General features: G+C 41.0%; 1 protein-coding gene across 1 annotated transcript in view; it reads left to right on the top strand.

Moving 5' to 3' along the window:
- The window catches only part of LOC140284630 (cadherin-7-like), a 118584-nt gene extending 108116 nt beyond the window's left edge, over nt 1-10468 (top strand). Inside the window, exon 12 of the mRNA XM_072378545.1 lies at nt 8570-10468. Within this exon, the coding sequence (XP_072234646.1) occupies nt 8570-9084 (515 nt within the window). The 3' untranslated portion in view covers nt 9085-10468. The remainder of the gene's footprint in view (nt 1-8569) is intronic.
- Nucleotides 10469-22350: the final 11882 nt, after the last annotated feature.

Raw genomic sequence — 22350 nt, 5'->3', positions numbered from 1 at the left:
CAACCTCGTGTAAATGACTTTATAAGAGCTTTAAAATTAATGTCGGTTCTGTTGCAGCAGATTATTAGATGGCTGCAGAAAATAACACCCAGTAAAAGTTAAAGCATTGTCAGGAAAAGTGCTAAAGTAACCAGCAGCACCAGCAGCACCAGCAGCAGCACCAGCAACACCACCAGCACCAGCAGCACCACCACCACCAGCAGCACCACCACCACCAGCAGCACCAGCACCAGCAGCACCAGCACCAGCAACACCACCAGCACCAGCAGCACCACCACCACCAGCAGCACCAGCACCAGCACCACCACCACCACCAGCAGCACCAGCACCAGCACCAGCAGCACCACCAGCACCAGCAGCACCAGCAGCACCACCAGCAGCACCAGCTAATAGCTGCTAATGTTGCACAAGCAATGACTGAACAGAGTCGAGGCAGATCCTGTCATTAGTTTGGTGGAAAAAGAAGTTGCTAAGCTTCAGCTTGAAATGTTTACGGTCAAACTGCGAGGTCCTAATTGGAAATATGATAAATGACATACACACAAAGTCAGGAAAAGCAAGAGAGAAGCAGCAGAATGCAGCACATTAACATTGTTAGACCTTCAAACAGCTCCACGTCTTCAGATTGTTTCCATGAATGAGGCTGCAGCTAATGATTGTTCTTTTTAGTGATTAACCCAGCAGGTATTTTCCTGTATTATCAAATACTATTTAGTGTGTAAAGGTTTAGAAACTGTCAGTGAATATCTTTACACTTTACGCTCCACTCGTCTGATATGATCCATGGTTATATACTGTAAGATGGTAACACATCCTCAGGCTGTCTCGCACGGTATTTTGTTGGCCTAACTATGTATATTAATTCTAATCCTTAACCGTGTACATTTAACTTCTAACCTGTATGATTTTTGGATGACAGCAGAGTAGAAAAATAAGAAATTACAAATAAGAGAGAAATAGAAATGGTTATAGTTCAGGGACTGGTGCCTCATGCCATTCCCTCCTTCCTCCATTTTGGCTCCTGTGGCAAATTAATCACGAGCAACACATGAGAAGTGCACATGCTCTCATAAGAACATGTATGCAGACATGCTGATGATAAATGTCAACTTGGTGATCAAAACTCAAGTTGTTTATCAGTAGAAACAGAGTGAAGATGAAGAAGTATTTGTGTACTTTAGAGCCTTCGATGTGAAACTGCAAAGTTTTGCACGATAAACCTTTGCCGTGAGATTGGATTGGTCCATCATCAGTTTTTCTTCAAAGAGAGTCCTATTATCAAACAAAGAAATCTATCTTTGTCCATCCATCCATTTTCTAGTGATTATCTACAGGGTCAAGATCTTCTTATCACCAGCCAGCTACTCCAGCTCTTCAGGAAGGACACCCCATGTTGTCGCCTATGCAAGTCGTGAATCTATTTATCGATCTGTGAAACGCCACCTTAAGGTTTTGTAGGGTGTGAATGGCCCGGTGAGCCCAAGAGCCATGTTGTCAGGGGCAGTTTGTCCCTGGTAGGGTCTCCCAAGACTAATTGGTCTCGAGTGAAAAGCCAGACAAAGTGAAAAATTAGGGATGCCAGATATCTCTCCTTGAAGCCCGGCCTGGGGGAGAGGCTGTACGGCGAAAGTCTGGTTTTCGTTTCTTTGTTGGTTCCACCACTCTATAAGGGTTGCTGTTAGGGTCTGACTGCTGAAGCTGGCAATAGGAGCATCTTTGTGATGTAACACTTTCATCTTTTCTCAGTGTTATCTTCAACATTAACTTCACAAAGGGGGAAAAATGAAAAAGAAGCTCAGTGACTCTCCAGTGAAATCCTGACCTCCTGTGCTGCCATTTAAATTCAGTCCTTTAGCAAATCTACAGAGTGGGCAGTGTGTTTATAGACTCTACATTATCACAGCAGCACTTCCTTGTAGTCTGGCTGAACTTACAGCGTACAAGTGTTGCTCCATTTGTCTTCTGAGTTGCAATGGGAATATATTTCGGCTAACAACCTCTGCAGTTCAGACTGAGGTCCAGATGTAAGTGGAGGTGATGCAGATTTACAGTACTGCACCATGATCCCAGGCACACCTCAGTGTTTATCACCCATGCTGACTTATCTCCGGGCAGCCGAAGAGAAGCCTGGCTAAAACAGAGTTGCATCTTGAGGTCTTGCACAGGCCAAACCTAGCGGGAGATATTCCCTCATATTCCTGTCTGATAAATACATGTGACCTCGGTAAGCCAGCTCTGAATAAACGCCCTGGGTGTTTACAAGTGAAACATTGCTGTAATCCTGCCAACAAGATCAATTAGCTAGAGTCACTGCTCTGGGTTTTTGGGGAATTTTGGAGGATTTTTATTTTTGCCCGAGTGCTTCGTTGACCCTCTTACGGGGTAAAATGAATTCTGAAGCAAGAGCTGATCAAATCTATACGGTCACATTGACTTCAAGATCATTAGTTACTGGTCCAGACTTGGAGAAATGTAAGGGAATAAGACTGTTTGTCTAAAGGAGGAACTGGCTGTGATAGCATTGCTGCACATTCAGCTTCTATTTTTTCACTAGTATGAACACATTCACTAAATCAAACACAAAAATCTATATTTTTTCAAATCATCTTGTGCCAGCTGAGATTATTCCCACCAAATTTAAGCACAAAAGAGTTGACTCATGCTAGATATTGCTTGGTCATCTAGAGGGGCTATCGTGACAGCTTCCCTCAGTTACATGCCAGTGTATTCTTTTAATTCAAGGCTGTCACACAGACAAGTACTGTGTTTCAAGGATACTCTGCTTCTGTTTTGTGTAGCACCAAATGTGAAGATGTTAGTAAATGAGAATTCATTAACATACTCTCACAGATGATGCAGCACTGAGCCGTCACCTCCAGGCAGCATTATTGCTCATAAAACCCACAGACAAAGCTGTACCCCATCAGAGCCGAGTCACAGTTTAACGCTTAGCTGATCTTCATTGAATGCAGAGGGGCATCTAAACAGCGCATACAATAACCGAGATGAGATCTCTGATGGAGTCTAGCGTCGCTTTTTGTTCTTATTCTCGTGAAGTTTCCCTGCCTTTCACTGCATCAGAGAGCACTTTTTCTGATAAATGGAAACTTCAAAAGAGCAACAGGGGAAAATATGTTGCAGAGCCACCCCGAACCCAGAGTCTCTAATGAAAGCCGACTCTATGCTACACAGCATGGCCTCAGGCCACATGCTTAGAACTAATGGCCTCTGGTTTAATATACCTCTAAGTCACCTTGTCTCTGGGTTTGTGTGAATGTGACTGCATGCTTCATTGTCCCCATCTGTCAGTTTTTCTCAATCGGATCAGCTTTTTCTCTTTTTTTTCTATACTTCCTTTGTGCATATTAGCCCAGAGACATCCTCCTTCCCTCATATGAACATCCTATGCATGGCCACTCTGTGCAGCCCTTTATTCTTATCTTCCTTGATAGTCTTCCATCAAGATCTTTTTCAGTCTGTAGGTAGCAATTGAGTCCATGATTGCGGGTGATTGTGTTGTTGCGGTTGACAATCGAGCTGAGCTGCGTCTTGCCGCTGTCATCCTCAGGTGCTGTCACTCTTGAATAAGCTTTCTTTGCTTCTCCCTTTCCTCCCTTTCATCCATCCATCTCTCTCCTTCTCATCAGGGGAGAGGAAGGCGCACTCCCACCAGCAGCATTGATTCCAGTTATCTGTCGTCATGGCCGAGTCTGATAACTACAATGCATGTTGTGTGTGGAGAGCCCTGCCGAATGCTACTCCTCTGCTTGTCTTCGTAACCGTCAGTTTGCCTGATAGAAAATGTGCAGTTTTCACCTGCCAGGCTATAAACCACTCAGAGCTGTGTGTGCATTCGCATTTGCTCTACATGCCCATAAGCTGAGTGGTCATCAATCATCGCTTGATATTTTTAGATTTAATTACCGAGCTTGTCCTGTGCCTCTTGCATTAATAGCCCTGAAAATGCCTGAACACAACTGCGTCTCTGAAAAATGTCATTTAAACCGTTTTTTTTTAATGATATGCCACTTTGGAAGATACATCTAAACAACTGAGATGATCATTATCTTGTTAAGATCCTGCATCTTTTTCCCCAGTACGGGTCAGGTATTTGCTCAGTCCTCTGGAGGGCCAATTAGGACATTACGTAGCACTCCAACTCTCCAGATAGTTATTTTTATCTGAGAATCTGAGTTGCTTATCAGACTCATTCCATAAATCTCAATATCCATTCGTCTGTCTTTGTAAGTCCTCTGTGTCTTTATTTAGCTCTGCTGTGGTCACAGAAATGTGTAAACTGTGTCGTTGTTTATTGTCACGACAGCACTTTCTGTCATGGAGAAAATATATTCAGAAAAAGAAAAGGAAATCAGCCTTTTCTTTGTCTGGAAAAGCCCATTTACAGCATTTTTTTTTAAACCTTGACGTGGCTAAAAAAGATCTAATAAACAACTAATCTTGACATATGCTCAGTTATAACAGTGTGACTGATAATATCAGCAAGAGCATAGACATAAAAAAGCTGCTTTAATCATGCAGCAAGCATCCAGGAGCACTGATAAAGAAGGGACTATAGATGGAAAACAGTGCTACTGCGTGCGCTTATTGCGATTGTCTCTGCATCGCATCACATTTTGCATTTAGCTGCAACAGACAGTCACATCCCTGGAGTGCAACATCTGTCAGGACACCTCTTTATGTGACCAGACACCTTTGTCTCCCCGCTCGCTCTTTTCCACGTGAGTTGTCCTTTGTTCTCGTAATAACAAATTAAAAGTTTGTTCAAAAAACAGCTTTTTTTGGATAATTAATCAGCTGATTATATGAAAATTAAAGTATATGTTTGCCTCTTGTTTTTTAGCTCCTCAAATGCAAAGATTCTTTCCCGACGACTGAATATAATTAGATTTTCTAATGAGAAAAACAGTTTGAGCCATCTTAATTCCAAAGGGTTGAATCTGTGCTTGTGAGGCAGTTGAAACCTGCACATTTGATTGGATGGCTCACATTTACCCTCGACTCCATATCCATATCCATGCTTTTTTTTTGCATGTAACAGTTCATCCAGTGTTTATATTAGCTAGCTGTTGAAATAATCCACGAATAAGTCGAGCTTTTAATGAAAACCTAAGCTGGCGTGTTCTCTGGAAGGTGGTGAAGGGTTTTTCTGTTGCCTCACTAAAGCAGTAATAACAATAATTGCATTAAAGGGAACTGATATGACTTTTTTCACCTGTTTATCACTTTGAGTTATAATCGGCAACGTGTTCTGGTACCCGCTGTGCAAATCATTTGTTTGGTTAGTTTGAAAAACCTGTAGGTGTTTTCCAGACTGCGTTGATGGAATTTGATCAGATTTGACTAAAAAGTACCTGGTCTACACAGATTCAAGTCATAATTTGTTCATGTGACATCAAAATAAAACTCAAATATTGATTGGAAATTATTATTCAGAATAAGGTTTGTGAAGGTCAAATAAATTGTTATGGGTGAGGTTATTTTTTTTAAAATTTGCTTCATCTATTTAATTGACTACATTTACACTTGAACTGCCATTAATTAGTATCTCAACATAAGGCCTCTTGTCATATCAGACAGCATCACAGCTGCTGATGAATACGTCTATTTTAAAGTGTTCTGCAGCACTCAGAGGGAGTGAGGCTGACAGAGTGAGTAAATAATCAGTCCCGTGTTCCCCAGAATCAAGCAGCACATATAGAAGTTCTCTAATGAGAAAGTGATGTCTGCTGGTAAGAAAAGGACAGCACAGAAAATTCACCTTGTTCACTATTGATTGTGTTGGGTAGATCATTTAAACAATTCAATTACACACAAGCCTTTGTAGGGCTGGATTGATCTCCCTTTCTTCTGTTGTTTGCATAGTTTACATCATCAGTACATGTGCTGTAAAGAGTGGACTCCTGTTGTATCACGGTTAACTGCCTAGGTGGGAAATCACATCTTACAGGACCCTCGGTACCTGACACGGACGATTTGTATGCTCGGCCATCCACCTGTAGTAACTGGGTGTTGGCTTGCTTTCAGTCTATGACGTATTGTGGCTGCCTTCTAGGCTTTAAACCCAAAAGAGCTTTGCTGGAAAGCATTGAGAATATTCAATTTGGATGTGCCACTTTGTGCAAGAAGCCTTACTGGATTGAATATGATTTAGGATGACTTGAGTTCCTAAAATCAGGGGAAACAATCTCCCACAGAAATGTTTGGCGGCCTGTCTCAGAGCACCAAAAAGTGTCTCATATTTCCGAAGTACTATTCGACTGGAGGGACCATTTCAAGTATTTCACAAAAACTGGTTAGTTCTGATACAAGAGTTTCTGTTGCAAGCAGTCACCAAATAGCTAAGAAAGGGCTGCCCATTCATCTCCTGCCGTCTTTCCATGTGACACTTTCCTCCCTTCCATCTCCTCTATTTGCTCCTTTATTACAGGGTGTGAAGTGGTCTTTGAATTTGGTTCCTGGGCCTCTTTCTCTGCCGCAAGCAGCAGCTCGATCCCGAGCAGGAAAAGAAATATGGACCCACTGAACGATATTTCTCTGGCATCAGCTTGACATTGATGGATGTGGGATCATTAGACATTTGCCAGTTTGCTTGGGCGTAGTTATTTTCAGTAATAATGTATGGGAGAGGGAACAAGGGCTGGAGAAGGGCTCCTGGTACGATCTCAGAGGACCATGGATTCCAGTTCGGTGGAGTTTTGAAAGAGTCTTGAAGCTAAATGTGGGTGGTGGAAAATACAGAGAGGCACAATACTACATACCATACCATATTAAATAAAAAGTTTATCTTTGAACTATGTATTTATAACAGAGCATCACTTTCAACCGATTTTGAGATGGAGCTGAAGCACAGCAGAGAGGAAGGGGTGGCAAACTGAATGTTATATTTGTTTAAAATATTTATTCAGTTTTATTTATGTGGTAAAAATTCACAGTAAAAGTCATTACTAGGCACTTTGACATCTGATTCTGAATATTAGTTCAGGATTCATTAAAATCCAAATTGACGCCACTTCATAAAAAGTAGCCTAGCTAAGTAAGCCAACAGATGACATTGAATCTTCTCTTCTAATTTAATTCACTTCAATTCGGTTTTATTCATATAGCGCCAAATTACAACAAATGTCATCTCAAGGCACTTAAATAATATAGTCCAATTCAAGCTAATTGGAATTCAATTAATTGTAATCATAATCCAGTTAATTCCAATTAATTAATTAAAAAATAACCAAATCATTCATGTAGAGCCAATTCAAAAAACAACATCCTAGCTAAGGAAACCAACAGATTGCACCGAAACTTGTCTTCAGTCTGATCTCCCGTCCTGAGCGTGCCTGTGGCGACTGTGGAAAGGAACAACTCCCTTTTAACAGGAAGAAACCTCTGGCAGAACCAGAACCAGGAAGGGTGGTTCTCGGGCCTTGACCAGTTAGGGGTTGACAGGATAGGAAACAGGGCTCAACAGGCTCCACAACGCCAGGCATACCTGCTGAGAAGGAAAAAAGTAAAATACAAAAAATAAGAATAATATCGTATATACATGGAGTGTAAAGAGAGCAGAGTGAGAAAAGATGCTCCGTGTATCAATGGGAGGAGCTCCAGGAGTCGAGGCCTGTTGCAGCATAACCAAAGAACAGTTCACGGTCACCTGAGTCATCCCTAAGAAAGTTATCGAAAAGAAAAGTTTTCAGGCTGGTTTATTTTCCACGAGGGCCTGATAACTGACGTGCTACTTTTAGAAACTCTCAGAAACCACAAGTTAACCTGCAGTCTGAGTCAGACTTCAAGTCCACCTTCCTCTCAATGTAACTAAGGCCAAGTACACATGGGAAAGGTTATTTTTAAAAACAGGCTTTTTCCTTCCTCCACTCCTCCACAGCATCATTTACAAAATAAATCTCGATTCATATGAAAACACACAGGGACAACTGAAGCTAAGGCGTACCGTGTGCATCAACTATTTTGACAGGACTGAGAGGTGATGTTATATCAATACACGGGCGAAGCAGCTCAGTCAAATAACACAGCGATGTCCTAGACACTCAACTCAAGGTCCAACCAAGAAGTGGTTTGCATTGGGTTATGTGTCACTGGAGGGTTGTTTCATGTTGCATTGTGCTGAATAAAACCCCATTTGATACTCAAATTACGCAATATAATTGGCAAGAAACTCTTTTATGCGCAAAAGTCCTGTTAGTAAGTCTAGCACCAGTGCTACCTTGGCTAGGTCCCTGTCAAGAAAGGGGAAATTGGCTCAAATTGTGATGGTACACCAGGGAGATAGTGGAGCACATCAGAAGCCAAATACCCGAGTCCCAAAATGGTGTATGCAAGTGGACAATACATGCAAATGCACAGAAAAATCCGCGATTATCAAAATACTTATTAGTTTAGGGCCTAAATTGTGCTTTAAGCATGTTTCATCAGTTGAGTTTCATTATTTGAATTGTTTATTTGTTGTGTTGAATATCTGTGTGTCCGTTTCAGTCACTGGTTCCAGCATCTTCTCAGCCCTCAGTACTGACTCAACCATCTCTCCCTTTCTCCCCAGTGATGGTTCTGCTAATTGTGACAATGCGCCGGAGGAAAAAGGAGCCCCTTATTCTTGAGGAGGAGCGGGACATCAGAGAGAACATCGTCCGTTATGACGATGAGGGAGGAGGAGAAGAGGACACGGAGGCGTTTGACATGGTTACTCTACGCAACCTCAATGTCATCAGAGATCCCAGCGTACGGCGAGATGTCACGCCGGATACTCCTACCTTTTTTCATTACCCATCAACTTCTCGCCCATCCTACAAATCCCTGCCAGACAACGTGGTGTTTCGAGAGTTTATTTGGGAGCGACTGAAGGATGCTGACGTGGACGCATCAGCTCCCCCGTATGATTCTCTGCAGACATACGCTTTTGAAGGCAGCGGCTCTGTGGCTGAGTCGCTAAGCTCGCTGGAGTCATTAAGTACAGACTCGGATCAGAACTATGACTATCTCAGCAACTGGGGGCCACGCTTTAAAAAGCTGGCCGACCTGTATGGCAACAGCGACGGTGCCACCGTCTTCTCATAGCCCCTAAATGTCTCTCTTAACATTTCTCGGATTTTAAGATATACAAGTAATTTATTGTCAGAGAAAATGATTTTGTCCGCCTTAGTGCACCGGAGGAAAAATATTCAAAGACAACACAAGAGATTGAAAGAAAAACACTTTGACTTCAAAGGTTTTGGTTTGTTTACCTCCCAGTATGGATTTTCAAAAGAATGCCATGGTGAGTTTTGACACAGACTTCAAAAAGTGGCTTGACTGAGGAGGAAACCTTGTGTGCAGAAGACATTAAAGGTTTCAGATTTTTTGGCTTGAGTCCAAGTGTTGACTGCAGAATGCATTACATGTTGGGGCATTTTTTACAGGGCGGCACCTGTCCTTTCATTCCAGCGATGGGCACGGGCCCAGCACTCTTTGCTTTGATGCATTCCTTTGCTATCTTTGTGCTAAAAAAACATTAAAAGTTTCTCATGAAACGCTGTCTCCCTGGCAGCTAATCAGTAGTCAGTTGACTGCTCGTATGTAGGAGAATGATTTATATGTTTCCTTTATTTTCTTTTTCCTGCTTTTTTTGGTAGAGCAGGGTGTTGAGGGGCTGTTGTCATAAACATTTGCATCCGGAGCCAAATTCCTTTTGGACTCAGTCATACCTCTCAACTCTATATGAAGTGCAACTGTGCACATACAGTACAGTATAAACACGTAGTTGATGTGTTAAGGAAGTGATGTGAATCCTAAAAAGAGTGACACTCATCAGTGTGATGTCACCACCGGCTGAAACAGGAAAACATAATTTCTCTTCTTCTTCTAACAATACATTTTGCAGATGTTGCGATGTAGTGTGTGTTTCAGTCTGTTTCTTCTTCTTCCGCCTTTCTATTGCAAAGTCCAATGTATAATTTCTCAGCTATATAACTGTCAGGATTTAGTTGTTCTGCTTGTGTACGAGGCAGGTGGACCCGCGCTGCGTCAGAGGCTCGTGCTGATGGAGCCGTCATCGTTGTGCTTGAGATTTGCGCCACTTGAGACTGTAGAAAAAAAAAGGCATTTGTTTCTGAAGTGGCAGCCGTTACTGGGGTGAAGTTGCAGTTTGTAAGTACGTTAATTTTGCTTCTGTAGTTTGCAGAGTCCAGCATATATTGTCATTCTGAAATGAAGTGTTAAAAAAATGTATGGTTTGAATATTTGATGGTGAGGTGAAAGGATACGCTGTAAGATAATCATATTGTGCCAGTTTTTTGGGTTTTTTTCTAGCTGAAACACATTATGTTTCTATTGGGTGTGCACATGTGCAACCGATATGTATTATTATTTATTTTAAAGAGGCAGAACTGTGCAAATGATGTTTTTATCCTTTTGCTGAAAATAAAATTGACATTCAGTTCCTTAAAAGGCTGAGGGGCTTTCTTTCAGGGTATCTGAATGTGCCCACAGATGCAAATAAAAGTCGTCTCTGACCAGAAACCACAACCGACATTTTAATACTGCCGCCTCGTTCTCAGCACATTTATGGAGCTCAACAGGCCGGAGAGGAGGGGGTCAGTGGGGAAAAGATGGAGGAGAATAAAATTCACTCTTATCTTTAAGAAAAATACATTTTTCTCCTTTAATTTTGATGAGACTTTTGTAGTTGAAAGACCTGATGGAGACAAAGCGTCACGCTCAACAGCAAGTTAGCTATGCCTGCATGGTGCAGTCAAAAGCTGTGGATGTGTTTTAATACTGCCTCTTCTGTGGGGACTGACAAAAGAACTGCATGTGCATGTGTGGGAGTGATAAGGCTTTTTGTCTAACTACGACTTTATGGATACCGACGTCATTACTACGCAACCTCTCTGATATTTGACACATATTTTAGCACAAAACACATTGCTAGGTTATTAAAGACACATGTATCTGAAGTCATGGAGGATTCAAGTGATAAAAGCAGTAGTTTTTAATTGAATCTCTAATTTAAATCCAATGAAATCTTCCCGATTGCACTCAGATAGCGGTTTCCAAACCATTTTTGTGGGAATGAATCTCCAATACTGCTGGTTGTTTCAGAGATTTGGTCTTTGACAAAGTCAGACTGGTCTTTGTTTACTTCTGCAGCATCCAACTCCCTGACTATGAGCTCTGATTATCTATCCCCAATCACTCCTTCACTCTATCTCTCACGATTACAGGCCGTAGTATTCTTGATGTTTTTTTCCTAGATGGTCATGTTTTAGAAGTACAGTGGCACTTTAGGGCTTGTAAACCTTCTCTAATTTTCTATCTTTCAGCATAAATATGACCTAAAACATCATCATATTTCTCCACAAGCCTTCAGGGCTCTTATACAGCAAGCATATGGTAAAGTACCACGGACAGCGACAGACCCCATTATCATTGTTTTCAACACGTTGAATCAGCTGAAAATAATTCTTCGTGATGTTGACTGTTAAATCAACATCAGTCAGTGAGAGATGACTCTTTACTTTAATGTGACACTGATTGTTTTATCTTTCAAAGCATGAACTGAAATACTTAATTAAAGCATGTTCAAAACAATCCATATTCTGAACAGAAACATAGATTTTTGACTGAAATAGGACAATGTTTGCTAATAAAAACAGTAGTAATAATGACCTGACTTTATCCAAACATTTTCTTTACAATTTTTGATCCATCCATCAAGTTTATCTCCTTAATTAATGTATAAACTAATGCTCCATCCAGGAGATTGGTTCTCTGCATATATAACAGAACTAATCAAATCACCAGAACAAACCTTTGTTTTCAGTTTCTGGAGCGGCTTCTTTTTAGAGCACCTGCAACTAAACATTTGTTGTATCATTTGCCCCGTTGAACGGCTTCAACTCCAGAATGTGGATGACTTTTCTCACATGAGCTGCTCGCTTCAGGTACCTCCACAACATTTATATTAAAGGTCAAGACTTGGCCATTCCACAACATTAACTCTCTTCTCCTTTAACCATCCTTTGCTCAAAACAATGTTGTTCTTTCATAGTGTTGCCAGATGTTCGACTGTCTCTTAAGGTTCACTTCACAGACAGATTTCACAGTTTGTTGTTCCATAAATGATGACAAGCTTTTTTTTCCCAAATGCACCCAAGCCATGATACTACCATCATCAAAGTTTCACTAACAAGATTTCAAACACTTTCCAGTTGTGTCAACATCAGTAACTCTTTTGAGGTTCTCTCAAATGTTCTTTGTTTGTGCCACAGTTTATTTCCATAAACGTGGGTTAAAGTACAGAAAGTTCTACAGGCGAAACATATTATCAGCTCACATGTGAATGTTCAGCCACCCACTGATTGCAGTCTTCACTGACTCTAATTTTAACTTCATATTAAATGCTCCTGTGACCCTGAACAGGGTAAAGCAGGTGTGGAAAAATGAATGTTTGATTACTTAATGCTTTAGTTACACATGGTTGTGTAATCTTGGATAATTTTGTGTGCAAATCTGATGATGTTTAGGTCAGATTTATGCAGAAATGGGTGTTCATATAACTTACTGCAACTTTTTTCATGTTTCATATTCTTATTCTCCAGCTGAATTAGGATCAGTGTGGTGCAAACGCCTTTTTACTGTAGATGTTTACACTGAAAGATCCCCAACATATAGCCAGAGTCATAAAGAGCTATCTTCAAGCACTAGTGGAACACGGAGGCCTGTAGCAGATGGAGTTGCCCCTGATCTGATCATCATAAGGGTCAGTCTGGGATTACATGAAGAAACAGAAGCAACAGAGACAGCTCTAATGCACAGAGGAAGTGTGGTGATTATTTCCAAGATGCTTGGAACAACCTCTGTACCTTGAAGAGCTGCAGTTATACCCAGATGAATTGGTTCTCTTCTTAAAGGGAGATTACACCTACTATTGATTTCTTTTTGGGGGGTTATTTCCGTTCACTGATGCTAGTGTGAAGTGAACTGATCAATAAAAGCTATCCATGTGATACTTTTGAAATGCTTTCTTTATTTACTTTCAGTGCTTAAGACAAACAGTTACTGATTTAGTTCACTGATGACTGGAATGATTTGATTTTTCTAAGGCACATGACAATTGCTGCCATGATCTGCACAATACAGCTCTGAGTCAAAAGGAAAATAACTTACGTCCCATGCAGTAGTCAGAGATTTATTAATGCAGCTGACAGTATAATTTACAGTGATGCAAGAGATTGCAATGAACTCGTTATGCATCTTTGCTTGGTAAATATGTCATCTCCTTACAGGTGTTGACATAGTTTCCAAAGCTTTGAAAGTGGCGAAGACAAAACAGCCAAGATTTTTCTAAGTATGAGTCTAACCAAGACCACCATGTTTGCTCATTATGATGCAGTTTACTCAAACTTTCACTTTAACTGTTCCTTCTTCTGCTTTCATGCAGTTTCATCCATGGTAGCTTCCTGCCAAGCACATTTAAAACTCCCAGATAACTATAATATATATATACTGTATATACACCTGCACTAACCAGCCACTTTATTAGGGACAGCTTGCTAGTAAAAAGTTGGACCCCCTTTTGCCTTCAGAACTGCCTTAATTCTTTGTGGCATACTTTCAACAAGGTGTTTTTGGTCCATAATGACATGATAGCATCACGCAGTTGCTGCAGGATTGTCGGCTGCACATCTATGATGCGAATCTCCCATTCACCCACATCCCAAAGGTGCTCTGTTGGACTGAGATCTGGTGACTGTGGAGGCCGTTGGAGTTCAGGGAACTCATTGTGATGTTCAAGAATCCAGTTTGAGATGATATGAGCTTTGTGACATGATGCTCTGGATTCTTTTAATTTTTTCTCCATTTGATTTAAGCTTTTGTTTTGGCGCCGATGACGCAGACAGGAAGTTGGACTTGAGAAACACAAGAAAATCTGGTTGGTTTTCAAAGTAAAACTGCTTTCTGTGAGCGTGACACCTCTGACTCACTCCTGGTAGATCAAAATCACTGGCAAGCACAATCAAAATGAACACGGACCCTTTGTAGTTTGGTTGTTAATAATTACAATGTAATGGTGAAAATACTTTAGGTGCCCACAGAGGATAAGAATAATTCAGCAGGGGGTAGGAATTATATATAGATAAGGATTTATCTGTAAAAACACTTTTTTTGTCATATTAAAGTTTGTTAAAGAGTGTTTTCTGGCTTCTAAAAACAACAGTTTCTGCAGTCTTACATATAGAAGATTATCAGCTTGTTTTAGCTCTCGCTCTGTTTCAGCCTCTTCTTCTTCGACTTATGATGAATAATAGTTGATAAATGTGTTGTACAGGGTGTGCATATCAAAGGAAAAACACATGTTACCACAAAGTATAAAAACATATCACTTACACTGTCACAAAGCCTCCAGTTCAAACAGGATAATCCTCCTTAACGCCTTAGCTCAGCTCAGTGTAGATTACTGCCTATTTGCTCTGTAATACAGCTGCACTGACTTCTTTGTGCTTCCCATTGAACTCAGACACAAAGTTTTAGTTTTACTATACATTTGATGCCAAAGTAAAGGCCAACACACCCACATTCATGTAGAGCAGGCGAAAGAGAACAGATGAGACCACTTGGCTGTCCATGAATGTCTGGGGTTTGGTGTCCACATGGATGTGTGTGTTCACGGTGGTTTCTGGGTTGTGTTTAACACACATGTGACACAGGGAGGACCCACAAAAAAATGAGTCCATCTCTGGATCAGCAGCTTTGTGATAAAGATGAAGGTCCAACATCTTTAAAGACAGTGGGTGCTCAGAGCATTCCGCCAGCCCATTATTCATCTCTGTACCATCTGCTCTCTTTGGGCCTCAAACTGGACGGCTGGAGATAACATGTCTGATGTGATCACGCACACGGTTTGTATTTAAAAGAGGGAGAAATCACAGGAATACAAAGTCAGACTTTCTTCTCAGTTAAACACACAGATTCAGAAAGTTGTGGAATCCTTCATCCAAAGCTTCTTCAGAGCTGCCGGTCCCATCGGGTCCATTAAACCCAATTAGAAGTTATTAATCAGAACAGTTCAGATTAAAAAGGTTGACAATGATTATTTGTTTATCAACAGAAGTGAAGCTCATGTGAGAACATTTTAAAAGTTACACCCAGCAGAACCCTGAGAGGTGGGGTCGGATGATCCGCAGGTGGGGGTCGGATGATCCGCATAATGAATTGGGCTGAATCTTTGAAGTGTTTTGAGGTGACTGATGACATCTGTATCTATATATCTGGGCCGTTTCTCAATATGCCTACTTGTCTGTACTTGTGTACTTCTGAAACGTCATCACTTAAGGACCAAGTACTGTTCCAATTAAAAGTATGCTCCACATTCCCAGATGTGTACTTGCTCCGCCCTTTTTATGGAGGATGCTTCTGAGGTGACTTGTGTGGACTTCAGACAGCTTGCTATCCCAGAAAGCAGTGCGGCACAAGCGAAGATGGCAGAGGAGAAAGCACATAACTGTAAGTTCTGTTTGGAAATGTTACTCTTATATATCTGACTGGACTAACTTGTCTTTTTCTTCCAGAACAGTAGATGTTGCAGCTGAAACATTGATTTCCCGAAACCACAGGAAAAGCTTCAGAAGGAGACGTACAGTAAGTCCGAAACATTTTAAAAGAACATTATTACAGTTTCTAACTTCTGCTTTGCTTTTAAGCGCCGTTTGCTTGTTTTGAACCATTTGCAATAGTTTTATATTCTTGGGTTTCGAATTCTTTGGGAGTCGTACAGAACCACACCTTGCAAAGCGTGCCAGTTTACAAAAATCCAGATGTGCCCGACCTCCTGAAACGACACCAATGTGCACATTTTGTGAAGTCAGGTTTTGTAAACAGCGCAACGCGACAAAGAGCTTCAAGTATCAACAAAGCCATGTTGCCTGTGGTGTTGCAACATGGACGGTTAAAAGAAGGTAAGCGTTTGGTGAATTTAAATTGCCTTAAATTATAAAAAATTTAGCTTGTAGCTTAGCTTGTAGCTTAGCTTGTAGCTTAGCGGACTCCTAGGATTCGTTGATGATTCTCCAAATTGAGAATACTACAACGTTAACTAAGATGCAACTATTTCCTTCAATGGTATTACTTTGGGTTCAGAGTTGTTTGGAACATTAACAGATTTCAGTGATCTTAAAGCAAGATCAGACTGGCTGATAACTGAAAGATAATTTCCTTTATCGGGGAAGATGGATGATGAATGCAGACGTGTGATGTAAACTCCAGCACTGATAGCAGTTGCAACCAGATGTTGATTGTGATTGACCAGCTGTCAGTCAAAATCAGCAGAAAGTATCTTAAACGCCCGCTGCCTGGTGTACTTATGAGCAATCAGGGACGCTCTGTTATCAGCCGTTCAATCTGGGCCTCTGCTGATTGCTTGTGTTGGCCCCGGTGCCTTGGCTGCGGAGGCCCTGGCCAGCGACAGGCACTTCACTCAATTCTTATCATAACCATGCATCATCAACAAATTGCCCTGACAAAGAGGTGCCCATTTTCAGAGACTCTCAGCGAGATGAGGAACACGCTTTCCCTCAGATTGTCTGCTGGAACATCACTAATAGAGTTTGACCTCTTGGCTGCCTGTTAAAGAAATCATTCTCTGCAGTTGCCTTTTGGCTCCTCGTGCAACACAGGTGTCTAAGATCATTTGTCAGACAGTAACTCTGCTCTGTAACGGCAGTGTTTCATGTCACTAAAAGCATATTAAGATTCTTTATGGTTTCAAATGTTTAGAAAGTCCTTATGTTAATAGACATTGTAATAAACCCAGCAAACAGTCATTTTTTTAAAGGTTTAATGTGCTTTTGGTTTATTTTAGACACATTACTGCCAGGTTTTGAAGAATATTATGCTTTTTTTTAGCACATAAGCTGAGAAATCAGATAAAAAATAAGCTGAACTCAAAGCCGGAGGCGCACCAAGGTCTTGCATATTTATGTATATGGATGAATATTTATTTGTGTGATTACCCAGCATGACACAAAACTCCGAAGACAGTCTGTCTCCGTTTCCTTGCTCCGACACAGAGAAACAATACGATAAATAATCTGCTGGCTGGCCGTCCAGGGGTGCTTGTTTGTGGCAGAAAAATGGGGCCGACGCTCCACCATCAGCTGGACGACTCCTCACTGGTCCTTTGAAAAGATAAAAAGGTGGGGAAGAAAGATCAAAGGCCGTTGCAACACCATGTTTTATTCTCTGTCTCTCAGCAACGCTCACAGTTTGCCTGGCTTCAGGTTTGTGTACTCTATAGTCCCTCCAAAATTACACTGGTCCCAGACCCGGGCAATATAAATAATTCTCTTGAGAGGTATGTATGTGTGAGTGGGAGTGCAACAGCTTGCTCCTTCAGTGCCTGGGGAACAGGGAAGCAGTGGGAATGTAGGTCATAGTGGCAAGTTGTAGAAATGTAGAAAAGTCACTGGGTAATGAGTCAAAGTTTATATGATTTGTCAATGTGTGCGTATGAAACTGGGCTGAGTTTTAGAGAGGTGAATGAAGAAGGTGAAACATGATCAACAGAAGAAGAAAACTGACATCCAGAGCTACTGTCAGAGTTTCACTGTGTTTTTTAACATTTGCCTCTAGTTTGTCTTTTGCACATCGGACAGGACTCCTCCGAGGACAGCTCGAAAAGGAATATCTCTAACCTATAGTAGATGTGAGAGGATGTGTTTGAAGGTAGGCCATGATGTAAAGCCCCCTCCTGCATATTCTGAACATTGTTCATTCCACACAGAAGAGTTACTGCCTTCTTCAGTCCTCTGTTTAGTGTTTTAACTGGTTCACAGCAGAGAAATTTGTTCAGATGTCAAATCTATACAGATACCCTGCCACTTTAGACAAGCTTTTGCATGTCATGTCTGCACATTTTAGGCTTTTTGCCAGCATTTTAGATGTTTAGGGTTAAGGTACAACGCAGAGTGCCATCCTGTCACTGTACAAAGGATGAAATGACACTAAAACCAGCAACTGGATCTTCATTTATAACATGACACCTGACTTGATGTGTTATAACGACGCTGTTGCATGACACCAGGCGGCAGGGAATCATACCTTCACAATTCATGGCATGCAGTAACGTGCAAAGAAACCCACAAAGTACATTGTTAATGACACACTACGTGGTTTCTTGTATTGTTCATGTGCTATTTCCCATTTTGTATTATAACAATGTTAAGCCATGGTTAAAGTTAATTTGTTGACTGCCATCATTGTGGTTAAAGCTAGCCAAGTACCAAAGCTGGTGTTGTACTCTGCAACTCCCTGTGTGGTTTGCTCGGGTTCTTAATGACAACACGGTCCTCTATATGCATGTTTCATAAGCTTCACCAAAGTAACCATGTGATGGTTCCGGCGAGTGAGACTAAACAGCGAGTGACAGTAAAAGTAAAGTTTAAAATAAGATAAAGTGTAAAAGGTTTTCGGGCAGCCAGATGGCCACACTCTGCAGCCCTCTATTTTGGACTTTTTGGCCAATTAAAATGGGTAAGTTCTCCCTTCATGACAAAAGAGAAAGTCCAAGAAAACAAATGGATAATTGGCTACGTAGTTTCAAAACACTCTGAGACTGAGTAGATCATTTACATGTTTACACAATTCACACATTTTGTGCCACAGAACGCCTCAGATAAATACAATCATTGCATCAGATTATTTCAGTCATTGTATCTGATGCCAGCAAAGTTCTCCTGTGTGACATACTTTTATCTTTGTTGTTCTTTTTTAACATTTTAACTGGTACATTTTTACAAAACTGTATTACATCATCAAATTTCCTTTTCGTTGGATGGTTGAAATCAAATCTCCACTTTCAACCTGTTTCCACTCGTTTTCGGTCATTTCTTTTACTCGTACTCTCGTCTAAAAACGTGACAAACGAGCATCAGTGCAATGATGAATTAAAGTAATTAGGAAATGATGCACTGAAACCCTCCGGAGTGATGATTGGCAAAAGCATGTCAGGGTAACATCAGCATTAATGCACCATAATCGACAAAGGCCTAATTAGCAGCGCTTTGTACTTTTATGTAGGTTTATCATCATTAGCCAAGCCTGGCTTGATATAGCTCTGGAAATGTGGGTGGCATAAGTGTTTGTTTATCATGTAGACATGGAAAATAGTTACATGCTACAACAGCCTCAGTGGAGGGAAGTGTTTCAGTGGGTCTACATCTCCCATCAGGACGGGGCCTCGGGACTAATTAGATCTCAAAAGACTCTGAAAAGTGTGAAAGGAAACATGCATATTTAAACAAACAACAAGCTCTACTGTGCGTTTGGGGGCTTTATTAGTTATATTCAGCTCAATTACACATTCAAATCAGGATGACTAATAAATAATCTATCAATGGGACTATTACAGCCCATCAACAATGTTTTTTTAAGAGCTATTTAAGTCAAATTGGTGTGTTTACATCTTTCAATCTGATGTGCTCGAGCTGATCTTTGCACCACTGTGTCTGAAATAAGTCTGAATCCAATTTGGTTGACGTGTTGATTTTTGCATGCTGTTCTTCAGGTGTCTGCCTGACAATATTCATCAATCATGTCTTCAGCCAACCGCCAATTTCCATATTTATACACAGAGCGTCTAAGCACGCAGTCAACTCCCTGCTTAATAATTCACTGGCTGATTTCCTTTTCTGTTGTCGATCTGCGAGCAAGCAGGGTTTATTTTCCTAATAAAACCGAATGGTACAATGAGAGGATAGAATTATCCTGGTTGTATTTAATTGAGTTGGACCAGGTCCCTGCTCAGTGTCCGTCTAATCTCTCCTCAGCACTGTATTCCCACTCCCGGAGAGACGGGGGAAGGCCGATAAACTTTGAAGCTGAGAACCTGCTCGCTGCACCCTCTGCATTATTCATGAAATAGTGACTAGAGCATCTTCAAATGGCTTGTCATTTCCTTTTACCCTCCTTCACAATGACCGTATGCTGCACACACTTGAGAAGAGGATGGGGAAAAGCAATCTACGGTTAAGTCTAGTCACCATGTAAACCCACTCACAAAGACATGTGTAAGTGGGAAAGCTTGGGAGTTCAGTGGTACATTCCAGTCTTGCACCATACAAGACTTCCTCCCTCCGCTTTCGGCCCATGTGACGATACTCCTGTGATCCTGCCAAAGTCTTTTGAAAAGTTATGAAAGGACGAACAAAGGGAAGACTGAAGTTCTTTGGAAAGGTAGCGACTGTTCTCTCAAAAAGTGACTCCTGAGAAGCTCGTAGAGTGATGCGCAGTTAATTTTTGCCTTTTTTCCCAGAGCTGAACAGAGTGTGGAGGCGTGATCATTGCTCTGCAGCTCTGCTCGCTCTGCAGCTCAGATCCATGACATTTTGTCAGCCACCCCGGAGTCCTCTCAGCCAATGTTCCGCGCGCTGTTTGTATTTACAGAGTCTGTTTGTGTGACAGAACCACACAATGCATGTCCCCTGAAGGTAATTGGGACTGCTGTGATTTGGCCTCCCTAATGTCTGCCATTCAGCATTAACATATCATTAGTTCTTTCTGGGACCGTTCACTCAGAAAATTAGAGGTCTCTGTAGACCCACAGCTCCATCAGGAAGGCAAAACCAGTTGACACCTTCGCTTCGTAGTTCTCAGGAGAGAGAAGTAGAATGAAGATGTGCGTGGGAGTAGGAAGGAAGATTAGGTGGTTCTTAATTATATAGATTTTCTATAAAACTCAGCATTTGAGGCTGCATTTGATGGAATATAAGTGTTATATTTATCCTGACCTTCACCTTGAAGTGAAAACATGGTGCTAACAGATTGTGGAACGTGATAAAATTACATCTATGGTTCCCGAGGGCCAAGATGGATTCCTCTAAAAACAACATCGGCTTTAAAGTGATTGGTTAAATGCGATTGTAAAAAAGCCTGTCCTTGCTGAATGGTCTAGATGAGCTGTGTATCCTGGAACCTAATGATAAAACATCTGGCAGATAGATCTTACATCGTGATGGAATTGCTGTATCTCCAGCATTTAGTCTTTGTAAATACCTTGTTTTGACACCTGTAATGGCATGAAGTCTAACTTGCTTTTGTTGGCGGTGCAAAAACACTAAAAAGGTAGCTGCACCTCCTCTCCAGGGTAATTGGAGGTTAAAACTAAATCCGAATACAGATACAAATGGCGACAACACAAATAACTCTCCAGCTGTTTTCCTTTCATGTCTCCTCTACATGTGCAATCTGCTAATTTTGAATTCCCATTATTTGCAAACTTAAAAGACAATAAATCACTGGCTGAAAGATGGTTGTAGTGTTTGTTGCCATTTATGCCAACATACACGGCACATGGCACTAATTTCACTGATTATCTGCAACACAGCATGAAACACTGCTGCTGTTTTGTTCCTCTTTGTATTTACAGTCCTTGTCTCATCTTACATGGTGTTACTTAATATTTAAGACTAGATAAAATCATCCTTTGTCTTCATTATTATCCAACTCATAAGCTGCAGAGTTGTGAATGTGGGAGATCAACAATGAATTAAAAGTTATTTCACTGATCTTTTCATTCCCAAAAGAGGTGAAAGATGGTGAGAAGTCAAGCTGTGATTTAACTATAAGATTCTTCACTTGAAAATGCAACAAAAACTGTTAGAATTAGAAATTCAGATTTATTTGGTGGTGAATACAAATAAAGCTGATGCAGAAATAGTAGCACCAGTAATAGTCTTTAAATAAATATTTGTAGCTTATGTATTCATGAGATTAATTGACTTAAATAAATTATTTAGATTTGTAGATTGAATAATTGATTATTTGACCGGGAGGTCATCCTAATCAGATGCTCAAACCAATTCAAGCGACTCGTTTTAATGCAGAGGAGCAGTGGCTCCTCGCCCCGGATGCTCCAGCTCCTCGCGCCCGATCTCGAAGGCCGAGCCCGGCCGAGAAACTCATCTCTAGTGTTGCCTGATCTCATGATCATGGGTGAAGGTTCTCCTGTGAATAAAAATACTGATTTATTGCCTTCTTGTTTTTGTTTAAACTTGGCGTTCCAACCTCCTTGGCGTTGGGTTTGTAAGAAGCCACACAATAAATGAATGGTTGATTTGCACAAGTGTGGCATCAGTCCCTGTTGAGCTCTTACAGACACACTAATAAAATTCCTCTAACATGAGTCCATATGCTCCTACTTGGTGTTTAAGAGAGTCGTGCTCCGTAAGCATAACTAATGCACCATTTTTCAGTCTGTTCAAAATCACGTTTAAAGAAAAATTCACAAAATAATCAAATATCACCAAGTATCTCTGGTGGAGACGATGAAAAACAACCCCGCTTGGTAAG

This window comes from Leuresthes tenuis, unplaced genomic scaffold (assembly GCF_036924035.1).
Source record: "Leuresthes tenuis unplaced genomic scaffold, fLeuTen1.0.hap1 SCAF_24, whole genome shotgun sequence".
NCBI lineage: Eukaryota > Metazoa > Chordata > Actinopteri > Atheriniformes > Atherinopsidae > Leuresthes > Leuresthes tenuis.
Note: the sequence above shows the minus strand (reverse complement) of the source record. Positions and strands in the feature narration are given on the sequence as shown.